The sequence below is a fragment of the Poromitra crassiceps genome, assembly GCF_964638095.1.
Source record: "Poromitra crassiceps genome assembly, chromosome: 12".
Classification (NCBI taxonomy): domain Eukaryota; kingdom Metazoa; phylum Chordata; class Actinopteri; order Beryciformes; family Melamphaidae; genus Poromitra; species Poromitra crassiceps.
The window spans coordinates 6,313,703-6,340,894 of NC_139632.1; the positions used below are offsets into that span (position 1 = coordinate 6,313,703).

Genomic DNA, 27,192 nt, shown 5'->3' on the forward strand with positions numbered 1-27,192 from the left:
ACTTGATGTGCTACTTGTTGGGTTTCCTGTGATAATTATAACCATTCACTATAACTTCAGTTGGTCAAAAAACACATCAAGGAGGAAGCGATCATCTGGTGAAACTAAACCTATTGTCTATGTATTTGGCAGTGATATTGATCCAGTATAACAACTCACATGGCTTAATATATTAATATATCTGGTATCGTGATTTCAAAACCATCTAAAACGCATATGATTACAAAAGTCATTACAAATGTTAGAATCTGTGACACGAGTGAGGGTGTGTTCCCAACTAGTCATCGTTTAAAATAGATTGATCATCATTTATTTACTTGGTAGAGACTGCAGAGTGCTAGAATGAAATTTAAATCCAGAGAATTCACTGCGATGTAATAGACTTGCAGGTGCTACAATTATTTTCGTGTTGGGACAATTCAAAGTCAGCGAATAAAACAGACTAACAGAGATCTTAGATTATCTTGCTTAGCGGAAACCAACATTTTGATGCACAAGTTACAGGCTCCGTATACTGATTTGTATAAATGTTTTTTTTTTTTTTTATAAATTATTTACCTTAATTTCATGCATACTATATGTATTTGAGTTCACGGAAGCTTTTGTAACAGTTCAATATTTCTCAGGAGCCAGAATTCTTTCCTGATTGCTCTTTGCTGTTCAGTTTCTGCTGAGAAAGGCATCCTTGTAGCTTTTCTTACAGCATGTTCATGATACACGGGCAACATTTTGAGGCAACGCAGATGGTCAATTTGGTCAGAAATGACCACGTTTTACCAACCATCAACTCTAACATTTTTTAGTTCTTTTGTCCCACTTACTAATCCCCAGCCCTGCTGAACGGCATATTACTCATCTCCGTTGCCTCCCAAAGTTGCCCACGTGTCACTGTCTGAAGCCGCTGTCATTCGCATTGTGATGGCGGCCATGACGCTTCATTCGTCCACTTGAAGTCCGCTGGGGTAGCGCTGCACCAGCTCCTCCACCTCGATCACTTCCACCACCAGGTCGCGGATCTCCCTGATGGAGCCCAGGGCCTGGGCTTCGGGGCTGGAGGGAGAAGTCTCTTCGGCGGGCTCGGTGGACGGCACGGTCGGGGCATCGGACGTCTCCTCTGAAGGCTCTACCCTCACGCTAGCGCCCGCCTCCTCCGTGTCCCCGCTGACGCTGACGTCACCGCCGACCGCGCCCGTCTGCTCTGGAGGTGAAGGCTCTCCGCCGGGGGGTTTGTCCGACGCTTCGTCAGGGGGCTCGTCTGAGCTCACGGGCGATTCGCTCATGGGGAAGTCTCCCTCCACCGTCTCAGAGGTCGTGGAGGGAGCTTCATCGTCTTCACTGCTCGGCAACACCTCCAAGGACCCCGGTTCTGAGGGGGGCGACTCGCTTCCCCGCAACACGTGTAGAGACGAGGCTCTTGAAACTTGTTCTTCTTCATCTTCTCCCGGTAGGATTAGCCTGCAGTTGGTGGGTGCGACTTCAGGTTCCCCGCCACTAGAGGGTGCCTCCAACTTGATTTCAGAGCTCTCGGACACTGTCACATCCTCAGTGTCTTCAGTGGTGGCTACTGTTAGTGATGGGTCTGGGGCAGGTGTTGGCTCTGGGGCAGGTGTTGGCTCTGGGGCAGGTGTTGGCTCTGGGGCAGGTGTTGGCTCTGGGGCAGGTGATGGGTCTGGGGCAGGTGTTGAATCTGGGGCAGGTGATGGGTCTGGGGCAGGTGTTGGCTCTGGGGCAGGTGTTGGCTCTGGGGCAGGTGTTGAATCTGGGGCAGGTGATGGGTCTGGGGCAGGTGTTGAATCTGGGGCAGGTGATGGGTCTGGGGCAGGTGTTGAATCTGGGGCAGGTGTTGAATCTGGGGCAGGTGTTGAATCTGGGGCAGGTGATGGGTCTGGGGCAGGTGTTGAATCTGGGGCAGGTGATGGCTCTGGGGCAGGTGTTGAATCTGGGGCAGGTGATGGGTCTGGGGCAGGTGTTGGCTCTGGGGCAGGTGATGGGTCTGGGGCAGGTGTTGGCTCTGGGGCAGTTGCCGGCTCTGGGGTGGGATCAGGGCTTTGGAGGGGCGCTTCATTCTGTGCTGCTGCTGCTGCTGCTTCTTGTGTGTCTGTCTTTACCTCCACGCTTTCTACAGCGGCGGGGTTTTCTGACGAAGCTATTTCTACTGGGTGTGGGCTATCTGTGCTATCTGTGCTCTGTGTCTCGGCCTCAGCAGGTGTCTCCACTTTCTCCGCTTCGACGGCAAGCGCTTCCTCTTCATTAACAGTCTCTGGGGCCACTGCTATCTCTACTTCCTCTGCCTCCGTTGGAGTGGTTATGACTGCTGCTACAGCTGCTGTCTCAAGTGCCGTGGAGCGGTCCTTTTCCGCTACTACAGTGGGGGAGACATTAGCATCTCCTACCGGAGCTGGCACCTCTGCCTCTTCAACCACCACAGATTGGGAGACACTGGTTTCTGTTGCGAGTGGTGGCACCTCTGCCTCTTCAACCACCACAGATTGGGAGACACTGGTTTCTACTGCGAGTGGTGGAACCTCTGCCTCTTCAACCACCACAGATTGGGAGACACTGGTTTCTACTGCGAGTGGTGGCACCTCTGCCTCTTCAACCACTACAGATTGGGAGACACTGGTTTCTGCTGCGAGTGGTGGCACCTCTGCCTGCTGCATGACGGCAACACTAGGAGTCGTCTCCAACACTCCGACCTTCTCCGCAGGTGTCGCCTCGGTCTCGGCTCTGCCCGGCTGCATGGCCTCCTGCTCTTTCTCCTCCCGCAGGGTGCGGCCCAGTCCGTTCAGCGCCAGAGGAGAGGGGGGATGGTGCTCCGGAGAGAGCTGCGCGGGGGAAGCCAGCGCCCGGGCCGGGCTGCCGGGGGGGGAGGAGAGGCTGGAGCGGCTGGACTGGCTCACCAGGTCCCTGCTGTCCGTCAACAGGTTGTGCTTCTTCAGGCTGGCCGCCTCCTTCACCACTGCAGGACGGGGGAAAGGGAGAAATGGTTAGTCCCTCCCCCATGAAACAACTCTTTGGGGCCTGTAAATGTGCCACAAATGTCGTCTTCGTTAGTGTTATCGACATCGTTGAGATTATTGTACCTTTGGTGATCTCCTTGTCCAGCATCTGCAGGAGAATGCCCTCGTAAACGTTGTCAACGTGGACAAAGTTGGAGTGGTCGGCATCGATCAACTGCTCGAGACCCTGGAGCTCCTGTACAGAGAGACAAGGACAGACATACAACTTAAGCTCTGGTGTGTGTGTGTGTGTGTGTGTGTGTGTGTGTGTGTGTGTGTGTGTGTGTGTGTGTGTGTGTGTGTGTGTGTGTGTGTGTGTGTGTGTGTGTGTGTGTGTGTGTGTGTGTGTGTGTGTGTGTGTGTGTGTGTGTGTGTGTCTGTGTGTGCTGACGAAAAATCAAGATGGTGACGGCCAACGAATCAACTTCAAACGGGAGACCAAAATCAATTTGATAGCTCTGTCCATATTTTGAGGTCAGTGACTCACAGGTTTGCAGGTGGGGGCCAGGTTCTTCTTGATGTGAGGCAGAGTGATCGCCACTAGAGCCTCGTGGAAGATCCTCTTCCTCACCGTGCTGCTGTCATAATCATATTGCTGTGGGAAACCCAGAGGAGGGAGGAGTCATCACTATTATGTCTGTATGTTTATGATCAATCCCTCTGGAGTTCTTTTTAATATATCCTGTATTATGGCATCACGGTATATTGCTAAATTGCATTTTAACAGTGCAGTTGATCTATCTTGCCCAGATCCAACTGTCTGAACAGAGGCAAATACGTATACAAATGCAGAATGAAAACCAGGCAACACAGTAGAAAATATTTAAAACAGGAGGATGGCAGAATGATCCCTTCCATCATAGCACTTCATTTCTGTGACGTTTCACTGAGCTTTTTATACGCCACATATCACATGCCACCCAAATCAGCCATTTTGTGTCTAAAATGCAGTAAGTAACACGGCCGCAAGCGAGACATGAATTAGAGTGCTGGGACCGGACCAGTTGTCCCTGCAGCGGAGGAACAGCAAACTGGATCTTCTTTGCTTCTTTGTTTTACGTCCTGCCTTTTAGACACAAAATGGCTGATTTGGGTGTGAAATAGGTGAATTATATCCATGCTCTTTAGTATCGGCATATCTTCTTGTTGTGTTATTGAGGCAGGTCTTACCTTGAGCACCCTGTGTTTGGCCTTCTCTATGGCAGAGCCTGCATTATCTGGGTTGTCCTGGATCGCCTTGTGCAGCAGTTGCTCAAACGTATAAGATGCATTCTCCATCAGCTGGAGCAAACGGAGAGAAGATACGATCAGAAAGCAGTTGAATGTCCAAGTTCCCCACAAGGAAAGAAAGAAAGAAAAGTCAGCTGCAAAATCCATCGATGAGATAACATCTCACCTGTGAGTTCTTTACTGTTGCAACACCAAAATGCTGGCTATAAAATGATAGAAAATGCAGCACGATCACGAGTGTATGGTAAATATTGGCTAATAAAATGATTGAGTCAGACACTTACACAGCCCACACAGTCTGTGGCTACGATCAACAGAGACGCAAGGACTCAGCTGTCAGACAAGGGCTGACAGAGGATGTGGATGGAAGTGCTGCCTGTGTGTGTGTGTGTGTGTGTGTGTGTGTGTGTGTGTGTGTGTGTGAGAGAGAGAGAGAGAGACAGAGAGAGAGAAGATGAGAAACCGACAGATGGAGAGTAGATCTACCTGCTGCAGGTCTATCTGGGCACTGTGAATCAGACCAGTGATGTTAGAGAAGCCAAATCGCTCTTGCAGATGATGCAGCTTCTCCTGCAGGGAACCGATCTTCTGGTAGCAGCTCAACAGGTTGGGCTTTGCCATGTCGGCCAAGGCCTACAGGTGGAGAGACAGACAGACAGAGAGAGAGAGAGAGAGTTAAGAGAGGATGGCCACTGAAAAAAAACGACGTAAAAAGGAGACGCAGGTGAGTGTGCTCAAAAAAGCAACGTCATCAACATGCCTTCTTCAGGTCCTCGTTGGCCAGGCCCCCCTGGTAGTCCTGACACAGTTGGGCCATCATGGCCTCGCTCAGCTGCCGTCCCTCCTGGAAGCCAGAGCTGACGGGCTCCATCAGCTCGTCCAGGACAGAGGCCAGGTACGGCTGGATGCTCTCACAGCACAGCTTCTCCCCCGGCCCGCACACCCTGGCTGCAGGAAGGAGTGCAAAGAGGCTTCTGTTAGAGACAGACAATCCACACTCACCACTGTAACGCTGGACGCACTCACTGCCAGAATTGCAGGGGAACCTACCCGGAGGTTTAGGATCGATTTACATGCGGTTAGGTCATTTGGATACATTCCCTTTAAATTACCTTTCTGCTCACTTTGACACACTTAAGTTGCTACTTTGACACACTTAAGTTGCTACTTTGACACACTTAAGTTGCTACTTTGACACACTTAAGTTGCTACAAGAGTTGTGCTGATGAGGGATTTCCAGTCGATACATTTACAATTTTAATTACATTTAGAATGCTTGCAATGATCCTAGACTTAGACAAGTACAATGAAACGCAATAGGATTTGCAATGGCAAATCCACCGATCGTTGCAACATCGCTATGAAAGTTCTACTATTTCATCGACCAAAGTTATAAAAATACATTGAGAAAATGGATGTTTTTTGTCCTCGGTTGTGACTTGGTCGAGTCAAGTTGGAATGAATTTCCACATCTTGACATAGTGATTTATTTTGTTGCCTAAACAGGGTCAATCCATTTTTCATGTTTCTATAATGCAGGAAAGATCTGTGCAGGAAGGGGAAAATGTGATTTAAGCAGGACGCTGGTGGAAAAAACAAGCGATCTGAAAATAATGCACCGAGCAGCTGAGTAAAACTCTGCCCGTTAACAATAAAACAAGACATGTTGGACGTTAACAATGAAATGACTTCAACTGTGATTTGCTGAAATTGGAGACGGCTTCAATGCGTCCGATTCATAAAACATGCTGTTATGTGTCAAACTTTATGTGAGGGGCACTAAAACTCTGGGCCGAAAACAAGACTAAATATAATAAATCATACCGAATGCTTTTTAAAGGGCAGTTAAGTGGTTGATATTAAGCTGGAGTGTTTTTCAGCGCTCGCACTAACAATGCTCTCGAGACAATAACGTGTTAAGTTCCACAAAGTTGAGCGCTTTGCAACTGTTGCGGCTGAGTTTCACAGAAGTTTCAAGTGAGTTGCAGAAGGATTTATACCATGCAATTCATTTGCAACTTGGTTTCACCTAAGTTTCATGCAACTAAAGTTGCGTGCAAGTTTCACCGTGTAAAGCCAGCCTTAGCCGTTCAGGTCGGCCAACTTGGCTGAAATGTCATGGGAAAAATGTGATGCACTTGTGAATAAATATGATATAAAGATGCTTCTTGTCATGGTGAGCCAGGTATCTGTGTCAACAATGGACAACACAAAAGGGACAAATTGGGGACCTGTCACAATCACACAATACAAAGCTACGCACCCTACCAGCCACACCCTGCAGCTGCTCCGGGCTGCTAGGACACACACACACACACACACACACACACACACACACACACACACACACACACACACACACACACACACACACAGAGTTCTCTGGAAGAAAGTGCTGAAATCTCTCTCACTGCCATTGTGTGGAAACAGTAAACAAGACTCAAATGTCTGATGTTATCAAGAGACGCTTATAGTGGTGCAGCTGCTGCACTAACCATCATAGGAGACGCACCTTGAACGCACAACGACTCAAAGCTCATTTGGGTGTGAAAAACCCCAACAAACATTTCAAAGCATCCATAAAATCAGCACACATCTCATATATAGGATCAGATCAGCACACATCTCATATATAGAGACACTGCATGGAATAGGCCACGCCCATCACGGGGGAAATCGCTCCGTTCACTCCCATACATCAGCGTCATTTTCCTTGAATTAAACATAGCTAAAAGCTGTTGTGTGGTGGGGCTGCGCAGACAACACATGTACAAAATCGCCAGTTAAAGTTTTTTTGTACTCCCGAGCAAAACAAGGAAGCCATTGAGAATTGGCGAGAAGAAAAATGTGGATCTAGCTGTCAAGGAAGTAAGTTGGAGTGTTCATCTTCCGTATCTACGATCTTTGTGTGCAACACGCGACCATGCACGCGACATAGGAGAACGCCAGGATTGGAGGGGGGTTTCTGTTTTCCCCCGTTTTGGGCGGGGTTTCTGAATGATGATGCGCTCCGCAGTGTCTCTATTCACCTTATTCCTGGACCTACGTTTCCCATGATTCTCAGCGGTTGCCGGTTGTCGACTTCCTGTTTAAAAAAAATTCACTAGCAAGGAGGTGCGCGCCGCTGTCAAAGAGTGGGAACGTTTGGCTTATTTTATCCGAAATGGCTAAAAATAGTAACGTTGTGTGGTTGCATAGCGGCGATATTTTTACAAAAACGAGGTGAATGTCAATTCACTCGTACTGCACGGGCTTATTTTAGCCAAAATGGCTAAAAATAGTATGTGGTTGCATAGCGGCCGCTTTTATTTTGAAGGCTAAACGTCCAAACCGGAACTCTTATTATTTGGTAACATTATTTGGACATAGCTTTAGCGGTCTCTCTCTTTCAAGATTCAAGATATCGTCACTCCGTTGTACAATTATGCACGTGTGAAATTATTGTGCTGGGGGGCATCATTACAAGACATAGGTAGGTACAAAGTCACAACAATTATTATGATTATTTTCAGTCTCTTTCGCTATGAACGGTCCTGGGCGGAAACAGGCAACCGGCAGCTGGAAGCAGGGAGGGAGGTGTTATGGAAGTGCCCACGGTCTCATCAGGAAACATGTGAATAGGATCAAATCAGCACATCTCATATAGGATCAAATCAGCACATCTCATATAAGATCAAATCAGCACATCTCATATAGGATCAAATCAGCACACATCTCATATATAGGATATAGTGAATTACTCATGTTTCTCTGTGTTCCCTTCCTTTGCAATCACCAATGCTTATTTCTGTGTGGACATTCCTTTCAAATCGCTATTCATTTGTTCTGCTACACACACACACACACACACACACACACACACACACACACACACACACACACACACACACACACACACACACACACACACACACACAGTATGAGACATTCACCTTGAATCTTTCTATCTGAAAGCCCTCTGCTCTCTCCATCAGCACCAACAACCTAAAGGCACTTCCATTCCCTTCATCAACATGGAATGTAGCTCCATCCTGTGTGTGACGGTAGTGAGCGAGCCTGAGCTGGCCTGAACAGACATTTTCCATAAAAATAATATCCTCTGCAACAACACCGACTCCAAATAATGCTCATAGCACGTTACCTCGGAGCTTGTCCTCCAGCGATCTTCTAGCGCTGACGATCTGGTCCATGTCGGAGTGGATCAGTACTTCCTGCTGGCGGGCCGAGATGCGACACTCCTCCTTCATGGCTGAAAGCCCCTCCAGCAGATGCTCCTGGACCAGGACGTAGGCCGCCTCCACCGTCTGATGGAATTGAATCCATTGAGAATGCGGTTGACATTATTTAAAAAAAAAATCAACTCACCACAAGCCTCAAATTCAGTGAAGAACTGCATTCACTTGCATTTACTCTCCTCCACTACAACCCTGGGGAAGACTTCCAGATTGATGCCTACATTAAGCTCTAGTGCCGTTGTATATTGAAGCGATAGGCCTACATCATGGATCTGGGATTTTAGATGTTAATCGGGTGTGGTGAGAATTTAGAGTTGTTGTAATACCTCCCTCAAGACCTAGGGGGCACTGTCTGCAGTAAGGTTCTCTAATCTAGGACCTCCTGTCTTAGGTAATATAGACGTCTGAATGGTGTGATTCTGGGTCAGTCCCCTCAGACAAGAAAGCAACAGTGTGACTCACAGCGAACCACACTCTCTTCTTCTCCGTCTTCTTGGCCTTCAGGCGAGGCAGCATGTCCTTCTGTAGGGACGGCAGCAGCTGCTCCATCACCAGGTTACCCATCACCTAAACACACACACACACGTACACATACACAATATACACATTAGGACATTCACACACGCACACACACACAGCGATGACATTTGTATTTGAGTAAATATTAGAAAAGTCTCAGGAAGTAAAGCAGTAGCCTCAGTTGTTTTTCGATTGGTTACTGTGATTATAGAGAGGCAAAGTGGAACGTCACTTCCTGCTTCAGCACTGTACCAGAGATTTTCATCCGCCATTTATTTTCCCATAGACATTTAGTCAAATGCTTATAAAATAGTTGTAATTCGTCGAACCAAACGGTTCAGCTGACGCTATAATCGGGAGAGACCATAGAACATTTCACTCGGACCAAAACTAAAAAAAACAACATTGAAAAAATATTTTCTTTAAACCCGCATTTGTTTACGTTTTGGTCCCAGTGAAATGTTATGCGATCTCTCCTGTTTCTAAATATATCTGTACCGTTTGGTTTGAACCAGTAAAACTATTTTATACGCATTTGACGAAATGTGTATGGGAAAATAAATGGCGGATGAAAATCTCTGGTACAGTGCTGAAGCAGGAAGTAGGCGGTCACTTTGCCTCTCTACTAAACACACAGAGAAACTCCTGTCGGCTTTGTTTCTACTAACAACATTACATTCATTCCATTCAGTTTGTAGTGCTGACATGTGTGGGTGTGTGTCAGATACTATATGTGCCAATGTACATGCATTAAAAGCACAGAGCACACCAGAAAACACTACATGTACTGTACAATATGTATATACAGTATGTACTGAATGTGCAGGGGGGGGGGAGATGAAATGAGTCCATTTAAAATCATATTATCCAGACTGTTTTAGGTCAAATGGAAGGGTTTAAGTCTATAATTATGGAAACAAAATTACTTCAGTCGTATGTGTGTGTGTGTGTGTATGTATGTGTGTGTGTGTGTGTGTGTGTGTGTGTGTGTGTGTGTGTGTGTGTGTGTGTGAGCGTGAAGAGATGTGTAGATGTAGGAGTGATAATGGCAGCCCGCTGTCAGAATCAGCAGTGGCTTCTTGTAGTGAATTTCCCTTCATCCCAGATCATTCAGAGCAAAGTGTGTGTGATCACACAGCAACACAACAGACTAGTGATTCCCAAAGTGTGGGCTGCGGCCCACTAGTGGGCCGTGGAGGTACTGCAGGTGGGCCGCGAGAGGTCTGCCAACACTCGATTTTCACGGGCAATCAAATGGCTGCAGCAGGGTCATTTTTAAAGCTACAGTGGAGATGCTGTTATCAGAAGAAACTAGAAGAGCGAAGGCATCCATTGGTGCCAAGCATAATGCTAAGTTGTCAGGAAAGAGGCTAAATAACGCTCCAAACGTAGGTTAAATTTTGGAGAGGGAAAACTATTTCAAAGGGGTCTCTTGACCTCTCAGCTCAATTTATCTGAATGAAAACTGGTTCAATGGGCACCCACTAGTCTCTCCTTTACAGATAAGGTAGCATTTTTCACAGCCTAGCATTAATAGCTTGTGGATTGATTTCTTCTGTTGTTGTTGTTGCTCATCATCACATTTTGTCTCTCAACAAATGTGTTATGCATCCACATATTTCTGATGAGTAAGAAAATGTTGGCAATCTGGCTTTCGGTATTTTGCCTCAATTTTTGTATGTGGATAGATTATAAATTTCCCTTATGCCCCAAGTTCACATGCTGTGTTAATGAAATAAAAAATGGATAGGAAACGACTTCATCTTACTCTCGTGTGTGAATCAGAGTTGTGATTAAGGGTTGGGTGGGGCCCCAGAGGATTTTCAGATTTCAAAGTGGGTCGCGGGAACCCCTGCAATGGGCTACTTGCACAACTCCACTACTTCCTGAAATTAGTACAGCTTCTTTATTTCCTGTCATCACTATTGGATGAACTGATTAATGTCAGGTGTGCTGCAGTCACAACAATGATCAGGCACACCTGATTAATCAGTTCATCCAATAGTGTAGGACAGGATATAAAGAAGCTGTACTAATTTCAGGAAGTAAAAAAGTTGTGCATGTAGCCTATACCCATTCACACTATGAAGGAACCCCTGCAATACCCATTCACACTATGAAGGAACCCCTGCAATACCCATTCACACTATGAAGGAGCAGGATTCCTGCTCTCCTTTATCTATTCATTTTAATATTTTATTTTCAATTTTCCTACTCTCCTTCAAAGGGAACAGAGAGAAAGGGGGCGGGCGAGCACTAAACACAATGACAGATCAGAGAGGAAGAGAAAGAGGGAGAGAGGAGACTCCTCCCATGTCTTTTCAACACAGTTGTTGTAGTCTACCTCTGCTCTGGCAGAGATGATGCAACATACAATGTGAAATGGAACAAACAAGCAGGTCTTTGATGTCTATACATCCTTCACGCAATCATGCAAATTAGAGCGTCCGGGTAGTACACGAGGGTCGCGGGTTCGAGCCCCCGGGCCGTGTTACCTCCGGCTTGGTCATGCATCCATAATAATACGGGCACAATTGACCGTGTCTGCGGGTGGGAAGCCGGATTAAGGGCGTCCTGGTCGCTGCACATAGCGCCTCCTTGGGGCACCTGTTCGGGGGAGGGGAACTGGGGGGAATATCGTGATCCTCCCGCGCGCTACCTCCTGCCGGGGTGATACTCCTCGCTGTCAGGTGAAAACAAGCAGCTGGCGACTGCACATGTATCGGAGGAAGCATGCGCTAGTCTACAACTCTTCCCGCAGGGGGAATGGATTCAGGGGGGAAAAAACGATAAAAACCAAAAAAATTATCATGCAAATTAAATGATGTAGAAGTAGTAATATGGCTTAGTATAGGATATATGTGATGTGTGTATATATATGCAGTACATATATATATATATATGACATGTTTATGTTTGGCAGGTTAAGCCCTTCGAGACTTAACTGTGATAAAGGCTTATGTAAATAAACAAGTCTAGACTAGGCAACACATACACGCCTAAATAGCACTAACGCAACAGACTCCTCTGGGCTCCACTCTGCAATTGGATGACATGTTTTTGGCCTGACAGCTGAACATCTGTTTCAGGATTTCTAGCTGCCTCCACAATCAGGCTTTATCTGTTTCCCAGACACCATACAGTTACATGAGCTGCTCAGAGGAGAGCGATGCAGGCGAAAACACAGACACACAGCTGGAAATAGAAGCTGGGATGAAATGCAGAAGCGAGGGGGGGGGGGGGGGGGGGAGGAGGGACACCAAGAGAGACACGCCCACATACCCTGACATCACTGCCTATCAGCATGTCCCAGGCCTCGTATCTGCCCTTCTCCTGCCTGTAGAGCTGGATGGCTTTGAGGAAGGCTTGCACTTCACGCGTCGTCTTCTTCAGAAAGTCTTAACAGGAAGGCAGAGATATTAAAACAGAAGAAGAAGAAGTGAGTCAATTAAGAGGTACATGTCTAAATGAACGGGTGTGTCTGTGTTCTCAATTTAAGTGAAGGGCAGACGTCTCAACACTATTTCACTTTGATTTAGTGGTGAACGTGACGCGTTGACATGGATCTGGTGAATTGATGTCGTCTGCGACGGGTGCTGCGACGGGCCTGTCAAGAGAACCCGGCGGCACATCGGCGTGATTTAAAGGTCCATCTGTATTCCTCGGCGCTGGTGTGGTGGGTCTGTTGCCGTGGTAACCGTTGCGAGCGGTTAAAGCCCCGTTCTCGTGAGCCCTCAGAATTACGAGTCTATGTTGGGTAGTCGATTCTTGGAGAGCAAGATTCATGGTCAGGAAATAAATTAAATCAAATACAGACTGCATTTTGCCCATAGACAAGTTAGGATTTTTACCCCAGTTTTGCAAGAAAATACAAATGTAAACAAAAGGAAAAGCTTGAAAGAAGATGTTTTGTTGTCACTGCACTGTTCATCCTCGGCTCACAGGTTGTCCATGAATTTGAAATAGTGCAGCTTTGCACACCTGCTTATCCTTGGTGACAGGTGACAGGTGCACTGGAGAACATTCAATTCTACTTTATTGTCCACAATGTGGACATGTGTCTTTGGCTTCACAGGCGTGTTTGAGCACATAAAGTCACAATACATACAACAAACGACAGCATAACTAAGGATAACATAACAACACAATACATACAACAGAGAACAGAAAAATGAAAACATCACTCTTCACCTGTGATTAAAAGTCTTCATTGACCAATATGAATTTAATAGTGAAGTTATTGAACCAATGTCTCCTGCCTGCTGTTTTTGTTTGAAATGGATCATAATTCCTTTGTCCGAAATTACAACCATAGCTCAATCGGCATTCACAGCAGTTTTGAGATATTTGAATGGTCAGGTTTTCACATCCCCTTAAAGCAAAACAACCTGGAAACCATAATGCCTCGAAGCCTGGCTATCGCCGGCGGAGGCATAACAAAGAACAAAATAATTAATTTGCCTGTTTTAAAGGAGCTATATGTGATTTTGGAGAGAGATTGAGTCAACACGGTTCTCACTCCCAGGTCGTCAAATACCGACGCTTTGGGTTGGTGGTGGTCGGTCCGCCGCACTACTCTACCACTGCACTACCCTACTCTACCACTGCACTACCCAGACACTTTTTTGAACAAGAACAAGCAGATTGCTCATTAGCTGTATTTTTCTTAAGTGGTATCTGTCATTCAGAAGTATCAGACCTCCCCCTTGGTTCTGGTCACGTGTGATGCTGTAGGAGGATGGTGAAGCCAGATTTGGATGTGCTGTACTTGTACAGAAGTGGTACCTTGGTTCTGGTGCCGTATGCAGTCCGACAGGATGGAGAGGAAGCCCGCCTGCTTGGCCTCCTGGCGGAAGCAGAAGTAGGAGTCCCTGCGGTACGGCAGGCGCAGGTACACCGGGAACTGACCTGGCATCCCGGACAGAGGAGGGGCAAACTCCTCCTTCACATCTGCAACACAAAGGACAATAGACCAAATCAGCGGGGATGTTTACATTTACTTCCGGTTACCCCTGGGTCCACACATTATAATGGCGGTGAACGGCTAAACTGACGTGTTGAAGACAAAAACAGACAAAGAAGACAAAAATGGTTCGTTCGTGTTGTGTTGTTGTTTAATATCATTCATAACAACACTTTCACTAAAGTTAGTGGAGACCAGACTAGCTAATTTACCTGTTGGACCAGACCAGACCAGAGTAGACTTGAAGCTAAATTAAATTAACGTGGCACAGTAGCTCTGTCTTTAACGAGTCTGCAAAAAAACTGCGAGTTTGACAGTTGTAAACAAACGTTATTAGCTAGCTAACACTACATAAAACAAACACAGAAGAAAGGAACATTTAAATTGAAAGTAGTCGGCCGAAAACAACGAGAGGGTTTGACAGCATTTATTTGACAACACGCACATTTAAACCTGCCGCCTTCCCCAAGTGGTACGCGGAAGTAATGTTGTTTACATGGTGACGTCACGGTGATTTGGTCTATATCATGTCACAATACTAGCTTAGACTCCAAACTGTCTGTGCAAGAGTGCAACATTTATTAGATGCAGGTGTAATTCAATTTACAAGCATATCCCCTCTCTTGTGCGAAAACCTCTGAACTCTGACTTATCTGACTTCTTGGGCTCATGAAACCCCTTCAAATCTCATTGGATAAACAATGCACTGTCATCAAGTATGTTTTATTAGTTTCTGAAAAAATGACATTTTGGAGATATGAGGTTCACCTGACAGCGACAACACTTGACTGTAGCCGATACACACACTTCGCTATATTGGAGTATTACAGAGAGATATGGTTATTGACAAAAATATCATTTGTGGCAATAAGCGATTTGTCAATCATCATGCTCAGAAATGTAATGTGATTACTTTCAGTTCTTCCGCCTCCAAAATCCTTAAAATATGCAGTTAGAATTGTAAAAAGAAAAGAAAAACGGTGGATGGGTTTTATTCTACAAAAATAATTCATTTGAATTTACAAAGTTTTCTAAACTGAATATCCTAATTATCACCAACTACCATGATAGACCGTCTAAAAAAATATGGACAAAGTCAGTGTGAAGTCACCCACTGGTTTTTGGACTTTGAAACATATTGTGGTCGTTGTCATCTTAGGTCCTTGCGCAGAAATAAGCTTTACAAATGTGAAATTAGCTGTATAGCCCAAAACCATGTTTTGAACCAGGCTGTAAACATGCTTAATCCTGTTGTAAACTCGGGCCATTTTAACATGGGGGTGAACAGGGAACGACTTCCTTTGGAGCCAGCCTCAAGTGGCCATTCGAGGAACTACAGCTTTCAGTATGACTTCTGTGGCTTCCCTCTGTCAAAGCCCAAGCTAGCCCACTTTTATTCCAAGCAGTATCCATCACTTTTATCACTAGGTATTAATCACTTTGTTCAAAAATAATTATGTAATCAAATCGCTGTGACCCTGTTACACATGTACTGTGTTATTATTCCATAACCCTGTGTACACACAGGGCATTGATTGTACACAGACTGAGAACCCCAAGCTTCTGTCCTGGGCATCTGCTGTGAAGTGTCTATTTCAAGCTGGGGTGCAGTGTCATCTCTGTGAAGATTTCATCTGGGATGAGCTCAAACAAACTGCCTTCATGTGTGTGTGTGAGCCTGATCTATTCATGTGAGAAAGAGAAGCAGGAGAGAGAGCTCTTCCCAGTGTGGGGATCTCTGCAGCAGACTCCCACTCATGGGTCCTTTACAAAGCTACTAGCTAGTAAAGGCAGAGCAATTTAGAGAGAGAGTGGCGTCAGCGGAGGACCAAAATGCGTGACTCATTAGCCAATGAACAGCCAGGAAGGGGTCTCGCGCTACTTTTGAATGCAAAAATAAAGCTGATAATGTACAATTTGATTAAAAAAAAAAAAAAAAAATCAAAGTACAACACAAACTGTCCATTTTGCTGCAACTCGACAGTGCTGCTTAATGCAGGACCTTACTTCCTGGAACTCTTGAGAGTAAAAAAACTGGTCCATTGGAGTGAATGGAGATGTCGCGACTCTTCTACACGGCTCTGGCTAAAAGCAGCTTAGGTGGGAGTTTGGGGAACATGGAGGACTGGGGGCTGTGCTCACGATGGTGGAACAAGGGACTCGGGAGCCAAGTCCCTATACAGACAGACACACAACAACACAACACACACTGTAGGAATGACAATGCCTAACATAGTATTGTCTGTACCTGCGGGCAGGTTTGAACAGGTGCTGGAGCAGGACTATGTTACCATGGTAACTGATGTGGGATTTCCTACATTAAGCAACCGAGCGAATCACTCTATTACAGGGAAGGATGGTGTGTGTGTGTGTGTGTGTGTGAGAGAGAGATAGAGAGATAGTGATCAAACTATGTCTGTGTGACCTGTGCTCAAACTATGCATGTGTTTTTCACAGCTCCTGCCTGCTCCAGCCTGCGACATAAGCATATACCTTAAGTCCTAAAAACACTTACTGTTGGTGTCATCAGGAAAGCACTTGTCTACCATCGCCATGTACTTCTCTTCTGTGGTCAGAGCAGTGCCCCCTGTAGGCAGCAGCTTCTGGCGTGCAGGAACCCCCTTAACAAAAGTCTGAATGGAGAGAAGACAAAGGCAGAGAAGAAGAACGGTGTTGAGGTTATTTATTGTAGTGGCTACATGAGCGCTTTGCCTGGTTAGCATCTCAACATCTCAACCTATGTGTGGTGGTTTCATGCTTTCTGACTGTTGGTGGCGGTTTGGGGGGGCTCAGGCTCACCTCCAAGCTGTCGTGGCACTCCAGGCAGTAGTTGGCTCTCACCACCACGTACCTCTCTCTCCACTTCCTGGTGTCATCAAAGTACAGCACGCCCTCCTCATACAGCACCGCCCCCTCCTCGGGAGCCTCCTGGTGGAACAGGAACAATGAACAAAGAAATACGCAGAAAGGTGACACGGTCTTGGTGCACTGAATTCTTTCGTCGGGCACCTTCTCGTTCTCTGGTGGAATAATTTACATTTAGAAAAAAACTCAAAACATTGAGTGAAGGACATTATTTTTTACAAATGCTGACATGTATCATGCAAAATGTGGACGCACACACACACACACACACACACACACACACACACACACACACACGTACCCTCTGCTTGAGCAGCTGTGTGATCTTCTCCTTGTGCTGCTCCAGGTCATCCTCCACCTGGGAGAAGTGGGCTACAGAGAACTGCTTTCTGTAGTATGGACTAAACTCCTTCAGCTCAGCCTCAGCTTGGCCTGCAGAACACACACACACACACACACACGAGAGAGAGAGAGAGAGAGAGAGACACACACACACACACACACACACACACACACACACACACACACACACACACACACACACACACACACACACACACAGAGACAGAGAGAGAAAGAGACAGAGAAGGATGAGTATTGAGCATTAGAATAACTTTTATTATGGAGAAGCTGGAATAACAGAACATTAACAACGACACCATCCTTCAAATAGAATCGACGCGTTGGTATCTACGGTGACATTTCATCATTCATGTCTGACCAAAAAAAACTGCTTTGGCTGAAAAACACCGCATTGAAACAAACCGCAAAAGGAATTGCAATTGATTTTTTTTGTGGTTGTCCCCACGCATTCGTCACTTCTGCCAAAGACCTCAGACGTCCCCCGCCGGCCGTCCCCTCTTGAGTGAAAACAAACCCTGAGCTCATCTCTTTACACTTACTTTCCATCTCCTTTTTGCTCCCATATTAGCTTTCCCTGTGTCCTGAGCCGTGGACGCGCCAAAGTCCTGTCTGTCTTTCCAACCTGGCTAACCGACAGCAGATGATATCACACTGTCCCCAAGGTGATCCCCGGCATTATACTGTAATTAGGTCACCCAGGCTACATCGGGCAGTCGTTACCGCTCGTTAGCGTCTCTCTCTGGTTTGCGTGAGTAATTGCCAGACCGCGCACAAGGCAGCGCCCCATCCATCCGAGCGTGTGTGTCTCTACTGTGCGTCGCCTCTCTCCACCAAGGCCGCTCGCCCCCCGCTATAGCATCAAGGAGATCCCCTTTCTCGGGTTTTCTGCGCCTTTTCCTTGTGCTCTCCTTCCTCTCAGCTCCAACGCAGCCTCTCTGTGGACTGTCAACCTAAGAAGATTGCTGGCAGTCTAGTCAGTGGGGATGATTATGCCGGAGAAAAACAGTCTCCGATTTCACTCGGTTCCTACTTTAAGCAGGCCAGATTCCTTTCGCCCGGGCTACAGTTTCGTAGGAAAAAACAAAGCGAACGCAGTCCCAGGAGCGAGGCAGCGGCACACAAGACAAGAAGAGACTGAAGCTGGATCCTCATATGGAGAAATTAACATTTTGCTCTCGTGCCCTCTGTCTTCTGTCTCTCTCAACATGAGAGCACTCAAACCACAACAAGACCAACAACAAAAAGACTTCATAAGTGGGTATTTTCCAGGCTTAAATGACTCAATATCCACAACCTATCATGAGGTCATTCTCAATGACACAGTGCAGCTAAATGGATAACCATGCCTGAGCGTGCCCCCCTCCTCCACATCCACTGTATAATGAGTGTTATTGCTGGGGGTGATGGCTCCATCATTATCTCAGTGGGCAATGGCAGCAGAGATAGCAGGGATGGCAGGGTGCCACGCACGCACGCAGGTCCAAATCACTATGGAAACACTGCTTAACAACTTCCTGTGCGCTACCTGCACAGCTCAATCATCACACAGCAGTCTGTGCTCTACCTGCACAGCTGACTTCACACTAACCTGACTCCGCCAGATGGGGCGCTATTGAGTTCACAAATTCACATACATTCACATACACCTACATCCATCTGGCAGCATCGGGTTAGACTCACACAGCAGTCTGTGCTCTACCTGCAGAGCAGACTCACACAGCAGTGTGTGTTCTACCTGCAGAGCAGACTCACACAGCAGTCTGTGCTCTACCTGCAGAGCAGACTCACACAGCAGTCTGTGTTCTACCTGCAGAGCAGACTCACACAGCAGTCTGTGTTCTACCTGCAGAGCAGACTCACACAGCAGTCTGTGTTCTACCTGCAGAGCAGACTCACACAGCAGTCTGTGTTCTACCTGCAGAGCAGACTCACACAGCAGTCTGTGCTCTACCTGCAGAGCAGACTCACACAGCAGTCTGTGTTCTACCTGCAGAGCAGACTCACACAGCAGTCTGTGCTCTACCTGCAGAGCAGACTCACACAGCAGTCTGTGTTCTACCTGCAGAGCTGACTCACACAGCAGTCTGTGTTCTACCTGCAGAGCAGACTCACACAGCAGTCTGTGTTCTACCTGCAGAGCAGACTCACACAGCCGTCTGTGTTCTACCTGCAGAGCAGACTCACACAGCAGTCTGTGTTCTACCTGCAGAGCAGACTCACACAGCAGTCTGTGCTCTACCTGCAGAGCAGACTCACACAGCAGTCTGTGTTCTACCTGCAGACTCACACAGCCGTCTGTGTTCTACCTGCAGAGCAGACTCACACAGCAGTCTGTGCTCTACCTGCAGAGCAGACTCACACAGCAGTCTGTGCTCTACGTACCTGCAGAGCAGACTCACACAGCAGTCTGTGCTCTACCTGCAGAGCAGACTCACACAGCAGTCTGTGTTCTACCTGCAGAGCAGACTCACACAGCAGTCTGTGTTCTACCTGCAGAGCAGACTCACACAGCAGTCTGTGTTCTACCTGCAGAGCAGACTCACACAGCAGTCTGTGCTCTACCTGCAGAGCAGACTCACACAGCAGTCTGTGCTCTACCTGCAGAGCAGACTCACACAGCAGTCTGTGTTCTACCTACAGAGCTGACTCACACAGCAGTCTGTGTTCTACCTGCAGAGCAGACTCACACAGCCGTCTGTGTTCTACCTGCAGAGCTGACTCACTGATAGTGCTTTCAGACAGACATGGTTCTGGTTCTGGCTCCGGCTCCGTTCTGGAGTCTCATAACCTTGGTGCTTTCTGGCGAACCAGCCCATGTTCACACCAGTTTAAGCGGAACCAAAGTGGGAGGACATTATTCAGTAGTCCTTCCTCAGTTTTTTAAGTTTATTAATTATTTGGTCTGGCGTTCGAGTGAACCCAGCCTTGGCCATCTCTTCCGCAAGTTCGGCATATGACTTGCTCTTTCTTGTACTGCTTTCTAGCTTTTCTTGAGATTCGGTAGATGCCAACGCCACTAAACATTTGGTTTCCTCAGGAGACCACTGCAAATTATTTTTCTCCATGTTGTCACTGCCTTCTTCTCCTTCCTGCTCATTTTCACAGCCTAGAATAAGACACGCCCACTGACGATGTCACGTTTCCCAAGGAAAAACCAACAATTTTTTGGTTCCGCTGAGAACCAACTTTTCAGGTTCCGAACCAATAATTGTTTCGGTCTGAACGCGCCGGCCAGTTCAAATTTGGGTTCGGGAACCAGAACCGGCACGGAGCCCTGCCGGTGAGCTGACTTCACACAGCAGTCTGTGCTCTACCTGCAGAGCTGACATATGACACGACACACTGTATAGACTGTATAGACTCCATACTGCTTTGGCAACATTGTATCCTAACAGTCACTAGGCCAATAAATTAGATTTGACTTTGATTTTGACATAGAGATGGAACGAAAGGCAGACAGGCTGGAGAGAGAGGGAAAAGTCTGGTTTTTCACACATGGGGGGAGAGGAGGGGCAGAGGGGTTAACAGCAGGGGGAGATGGGTTAGCAGCAGCTTCTTCATCAACAGCTGCAGTGGAGAAGGCGAGTTGGGCTCTTTGCTCCCTGGGGCATCTCCTTGTTTTTTCCTCAGGCCTGGGCAGCTTAACAATGCTACTACAGTGTGTTAAAGTCTTCCGTCTCCTCTCCCCGCCGGCCCCGACAAGGCCACTTCCCTGCTGATCAGCTAATCAAAACACCAGACGCATTCCACGCTGACACGTCCACACATACAAGCCACATGCATACAGCACACACACACACACACACACACACACACAGGATATCCTGCTGCCCATCCTGTTGTGGGCGAAGTGCATCTCCTGCCTGCAACACTCCACTGGTATCCCATATGTCATTCAAGGTGTGTTTTTTCCCTCCATCTCTCCCTCTCTCTATGTGAGCATACATCCACTGGGTAGTCTCGCTGGCCAGCCTCCTCTCCCTTCCGTCCGAGGAGTCTGGCGCCGCAGGTCTCCATAACTGGGATAAACCCTCCCCTGCTCTACTCTGCTCTCCCATTGGAGCGACTGTTTCGGTGGCAGCCGGATGTCCGCTCCCGGCTTATTACAAACTCTGTCATTGGCTCCGACCATGTCAATCAGAGCGGCTTCCGCTCCCTCCTCCCTGTGTGTCGCTGTAAATAGTGCCCTGCCGCCGCAGTGGAAACAACAACGCTAACTAGCTAGCGAGCTAACGGCAGAAACCTACACGCTAGCTTGTTGCTACACGCTGAAAACGGCAAGTTGGATTGTTTGAAACTATTTTCCAAGGGCACTGCCGCAGAGCGCCGCCCATCGCAATCCCACTATGGAGACCTGCGGCGCCAGACTCCTCGGACGGAAGGGAGAGAGGAGGCTGGCCAGCGAGACTATCCACTGGGTAACTCTCTCTCTCCCTCTCTCTATGTGAGAATACATCCACTGGGTAACTCTCTCTATGTGAGAATACATCCACTGGGTAACTCTCTCTATGTGAGAATACATCCACTGGGTAACTCTCTCTATGTGAGAATACATCCACTGGGTAACTCTCTCTATGTGAGCCTGCATCCACTGGGAAACAAAAGAACATCTCAAATGATTCCTTCATCTGGACGTAAACCATCCCACATCCCCAAAGGCCTTTCCAATAAGGCAACACCCAACGCTTCAACAGAGCGCTGGCGTGGAGCCTCCTTACGCAACAGCCAATGAATGAGGTTCTGAATGATGTCATCCCTCCAGCCTGCTCATGTTGTTGAGAGTCAGGGTTGAATGTGACCCACGCTCTGACTCACTCTGAGTCTGGAGCATCATGATGAGGGTAGCCTCAGCACAGAGTTCATCTTATAGCCCCAGACACGCCGGGCCCATCATGTCCGGCCGTCGGCAGTGTCTGGGCAGCCGGCGAGTATCTGTCGCCCCCTAGTGTTTGCAGTGTTTCCCGCACCGTTGGCACTATTCGACCTCGTCCTGTGGCTTTTTTCGGACGATTCTACATGTTGAATCGGCGTCGGGCCGGTCGGTTGGAGAAATCACTCTGACTGACTGGTCAGCTGGTTAAGCAAAGCCGTGCAGAAGAGGGGGCACGCACAAACATTCTTATTCTCATTTGTCAACTTTATCTCATCTTTTCGATTTGCATGAAGATCCGTCAGGTACGTCAGCTCTTGAAATTGCCCCCAGAGGTTGAAAAAATATATATACTTTTTTTAACCAAAGGATTCCCAGATTATATCTCATCGGATGATGATTGCAATAAAGACATATTTTCACAACGATGTAGCCTTCGGAAAGCCCCTGGAGCCTCTTGCTATACGATATCACCCATTTAGTGCCGTTTCTTCTGATTTCTTTCCACTTCTGCCTCTTCCTTTCTTCCTCCACAAGCAAAAGACCAGGCAAGGCCTGACAACGCCATCACCATTTGCAACTTTGTATCCGACATATTATTGATTATAAGTAGCTACTGTATATATTACGAAACCGTTTAAGTGGTGAATGAGGGCGGTGTCGAAATGGTAGGCAAACACTGCTTTGGTTCATCCATCTGGTTTGTATATCCATACTACAACTGTAGGTCTCACGCAGGCGCACAACGTACGTGCTACTGTAGTCCTCCAGACCATTGGCTGTAGTCTTTACTGTGTGTTCAAGTGCAACTTTTTGGCCGCGACACAGGTGAGGCAACAGTCGGCTTCATGGCCGCTAGTTCTTTGCCCTCGGCCCGGTGTCTTCCGGGAATTACAGTCCAAACTCACATGACCTCAACAAAGAAATCCTAATCTATCATGAACTGTTACTGCTGTCCTCCCTGGTCAGCAATGTCACTCTCTGAATGTTCATCACATACGGGGGCACGGTGGCTCAGTGGTAGAGCTGTCGCCTCGCAGTCAGAAGGTCCTGAGTTCGATTCTCGCCTGGGACACTGCGGGCGCTGTGGTTGTGTTTCCCCCATATCTTCAGTGCCTACTGCCCAGGTGGGGTATCTCGTCGTAAGGGCCTTTCTGTCTGTGTGGAGTTTGCATGTTCTCCCCGTGCTCCCCCAGGGGGGCTCCTCCGTATATAACCCCCCCCACTAAAAACATGCAGAAGATCAGATCGTCATCGTCATCCGACCAGTGACGACAACATCCGAAGTCGGTCCCCGGGCGCTGTACGAGAAAGCGACCACTGCTCCTGGCCTGCCCCCCGGAGGAAAGGACAAAGCCAGGATGGGTTAAATGCAGAGGACAAATTTCACCGGCCACCGTCAGCATGTGTGTGTTTGTGGCCCTCCGTGCATGTGTTGATGTGTGTATCGTGTGACAATAAAAGACGGGCTTGTCCGTCTGAAATCGTTTTTTTTTTTAAACATAGTAATCTCTTTACCACAACTCACTGTACCATGTCTCTGTGTCAGCACTGACTTATCTACTATGTCAGCTCTCTGTATGTTGTAGGGCTGTCAAATAATATTCTATATTCAAATATATATTTGAATATAAACATTAAAAGAATATTCAAATATAAAAATGTATATTCAATTTTTTATTTTTATTTTTAACCAGGTAAAAAACCTGGTCAAGAGGTAACATAAAAACATACATCATTTGCCTGGTTATTTAAAAACATTACAAAAGTGTATGCTACTACAGTACTGTATTAGTACTGACTGAATACATATGGGGGGAAAAACAATGTTTATGTTGAAATTAAAAAAATGTTCATGTTCAAATAAATAGACCAAGTAGTTATATAAGCTCTCTGGTTGTATTGGTTTGCCTTGCCACACACACACACACGCACGCAAAAAAAAAAATATATATACGGTATATATATATTTTTAGTATTTGAATATATTCGAACGAATAGGTTTGGTTTAGAGGGAATATTCAAATATGATTTTTGGGGCAATTTTGACAGCCCTAGTATGTCATAGCACCAAATACACCACTGTATCAAATATCAATCTCTTTCTCTTGGAAGAAATATATCCATGCGCCATTGTTGCTTGTTGCATCTCTTGCTCTCATCAAGTAAGCCCAACCTCTGACTCAACAACTTTTACTTTTCATTATTTTCGACGTCAAGAATTTTGCTATGGAAAATTAACAGCCCGCTTTGTGAGAGACATGAGTTTTGTGTTACAGACAGTAGAGCCATCCAAACCACTTCTACTGCATAGCATCTGCATTACACATTGAGGAAAGATGCTGGGTGGGGGAACCATTACAATGCTTCGCCTCCAACTCTTGAGTTCATGTTAGTTCACAGCACTCCCAGATGATGGGAAAATGCTGCTTTGGGAAAAGCTCGCCCTGATTACAGGGCGCTCTTTATGCAAAGTGATGGCCAGCCAGTTTTGTTTAGCACTTTCCCTTTCAAAGTCAAATGGCTATGCAAACGCCGTGTGACAGGAAGTGCAAACGCAGTGTGACAGGATGGTGGCAGGTGTGTGTTGGATTTGAGGCCTCCTCTCCCCACCTTTTCACACACACACACACACACGCACGCACGCACACACGCAATGCATATTGATCAGCATTACTGCAAATATGCCAAGGTTAGCCAACTGCCTAGTTTCCGACGGCTGTCCTCCCTGCCCTGGGCATGTTGAACATGCATCAAAACTATCAATTAGAAAACAAAAAGAGAATATCTATCGTGCAAAACAATGTAGACAGATTGTAGACAGAATCAAATAAATAATGCAGAGACAGCGAAAACTATCGTGAAAATCAGCAAGATTGCATCAGTGCCTCGTGCTGCCCAGCCACCATCATGTAAAGATAACATGCACACTAAAGCAAATGTTAACATTCAAGTGACACTAAGGTGCGTGCAAACAACAAGATGATACTGCACTGCATGAACATGCATATCAAAATGGACAGGTAAAATATGCAAACATTGAAAAATAGGTAATTACAAAGCAGGCAGATATGAAAAGACCACTGTAGGTATGTTTACAAGTCAGATTGTTTTGGAGCCAGGATTGAAGCCTGTGTGCTGTTGTGACATACTCTAAAGTCTAATGGATGTTTGTTCCAGCTCTGAAAGGCTTATTGGCTAAAGGAGCCTCTTCTGCTGGATCTTGTGAAGCTGTTACTTTGGGGTTTTGTCTATAATGAAAGTCCTTAGTGGAGGAGGTGCAAGGCCATGAAAGATCACCTTCACCTAGACCACACAGTACCATGGAATTTAAAGGATAAGTTCACCCAGAAATGAAAATTCAGTTATCATCTACTCATCTACTCGAGTTTTTTAGTAGGCTAGGCAAAACACTTGTGGAGTTTCGCAGTAAAATACCGCTGCAGAATTCTCCAGTTGAAGTGGGAGGGCTCTACTTCAATTGGGTTCCGACCTGTAAAAAGTGAATTGAACGGTCGTTCAGGCCGGAATTACAGCTCGGAAATTCGGGTATCATCGACGCCACAAAGCCACATCAAAATGGAGACTTGTATCATTAATGCTAATCACAGAATTATTATAAACACATATTACAAAGTTTGTTAACGTTTGAACACACAGTTTGATGTCTTAATTATGTAATGTTAACATTTAATATGTGTTTGTGTCATTTGTGTTTCGCTCTGTGTGAAATTCAGCATTCAGCATGTTCGGTTAGCATTGTTAGGTAGCTAGTAGGTAACATGGGTTGCTCTAGCAACCGCTTGACCCCCCCCCCCCCCCCACACACACACACACACACACACACACACACACACACACACGTGTGAACGCAAATCTGTCCGGGCCGGAGGTTCTGTCTTGAATGCGCTATTAAAGGTTTGCGCTCGTTATATGGTTCACCATGGAGCAGATGTTAGATTATGTGGTATTAATGCTGTCATTGTGATTACTAATTCTATCTAACCCGAGGCCCAGTTGTATAAAGTTTGCAGAGTAGGCACACAGACCTGACTACATTCATCATGATCTAAAATCTATAAACCAGCGCTACTCCTCCTCGAGCTACTTGATTTAATGCCATCTCTCTGCTGAAAGAGAGTATTTTGGTATGTGAGCATTTGGTATCAGTGTCTGCGGTATGAGTGAGCATTGTGTGTCTTGTCTGTGGAGGTGGTGCAGCCGGGCCCTGTTTCACTGGAGAGACCTGCTCGTCCACCTCCTTGCCCCACCATTGATACTACACCCATAAATGTCACATAGGCAGACGTCGAGCCACATGCCTAGGACATGTAGTGCATGCAAACACATGTATGGCACATTATATACACAAAACACAGACAAAGGTATGAACATACATGAACCCATTCGCACAGAACAAAATCAAGCTCAAATTAAATACACAAACTCAAACACTATTATGCATTACAGAGACCCGCCACTCCCTAAGTTGTGGTTTCGAGTTACACTAACATATTCACCTCATGTTCAGAAGCGGGGGTGGGCCAAATTCTTCCGGGTCGTGTTAACACTTCCGGCGGTCACGGCGCCAAATATGAAAGAACGTCATGAAGAAGAGAGTTGTTTTTGTAGCGGACAGTGCAGGGGGTAAAACAAAGAACGCAGCCTACTACTTTGAGCTCGGTACACAGCAAGCAAGCGGAGTATCCACTGTTAGCCAGGTCAGATAACGTTATCGTCGACAATGACGAGCACTTTCTTGTAAAACATACCTGGACTCCAACAAAGAAAGCTTCAGATAGTTTTCTCTCCTCCGAGCGCTTGAGCCATTTGTCTATAAGACCCGCAGACGTTAACGTAATTCCCTGGAATGCGAGACTTAACGAGCCAGTTACATGGCATTGCATTCTTAGACATTGCCGTTTGCTTTTATTTGGTATGTTACATACAATTGGCTAAATTATTAGTTAATTCAGAGTTAGATGATATTGGAGCGGCCAGCCATTTTATTTTTATTTTTATTTAGCCGGAAGTCGTCACACGACCACACAACCGGGTCAAATGGGCGTGGCTACAGTACATAAGGTGAATTGTTGTGGTGGGGTCCCTCTATGGGTGTGTGTGTGTGTATGTTTATGTTAACATGTC

General features: G+C 46.6%; 1 protein-coding gene across 1 annotated transcript in view; it reads right to left on the bottom strand.

The window, feature by feature from the left end:
* Positions 1-518: 518 nt before the first annotated feature.
* niban1a (niban apoptosis regulator 1a) overlaps positions 519-27,192 on the bottom strand; it is a 38,742-nt gene continuing 12,068 nt past the window's right edge. Inside the window, exons 2-14 of the mRNA XM_083648270.1 lie at positions 17,113-17,243; positions 16,746-16,874; positions 16,462-16,579; positions 13,769-13,933; positions 12,266-12,381; positions 8,927-9,031; positions 8,371-8,533; positions 4,990-5,177; positions 4,716-4,862; positions 4,170-4,280; positions 3,487-3,594; positions 3,084-3,195; positions 519-2,959 (exon numbers count right to left, since the gene is read on the bottom strand). Of these exons, the coding sequence (XP_083504396.1) occupies positions 936-2,959; positions 3,084-3,195; positions 3,487-3,594; positions 4,170-4,280; positions 4,716-4,862; positions 4,990-5,177; positions 8,371-8,533; positions 8,927-9,031; positions 12,266-12,381; positions 13,769-13,933; positions 16,462-16,579; positions 16,746-16,874; positions 17,113-17,243 (3,617 nt within the window). The 3' untranslated portion in view covers positions 519-935. The remainder of the gene's footprint in view (positions 2,960-3,083; positions 3,196-3,486; positions 3,595-4,169; positions 4,281-4,715; positions 4,863-4,989; positions 5,178-8,370; positions 8,534-8,926; positions 9,032-12,265; positions 12,382-13,768; positions 13,934-16,461; positions 16,580-16,745; positions 16,875-17,112; positions 17,244-27,192) is intronic.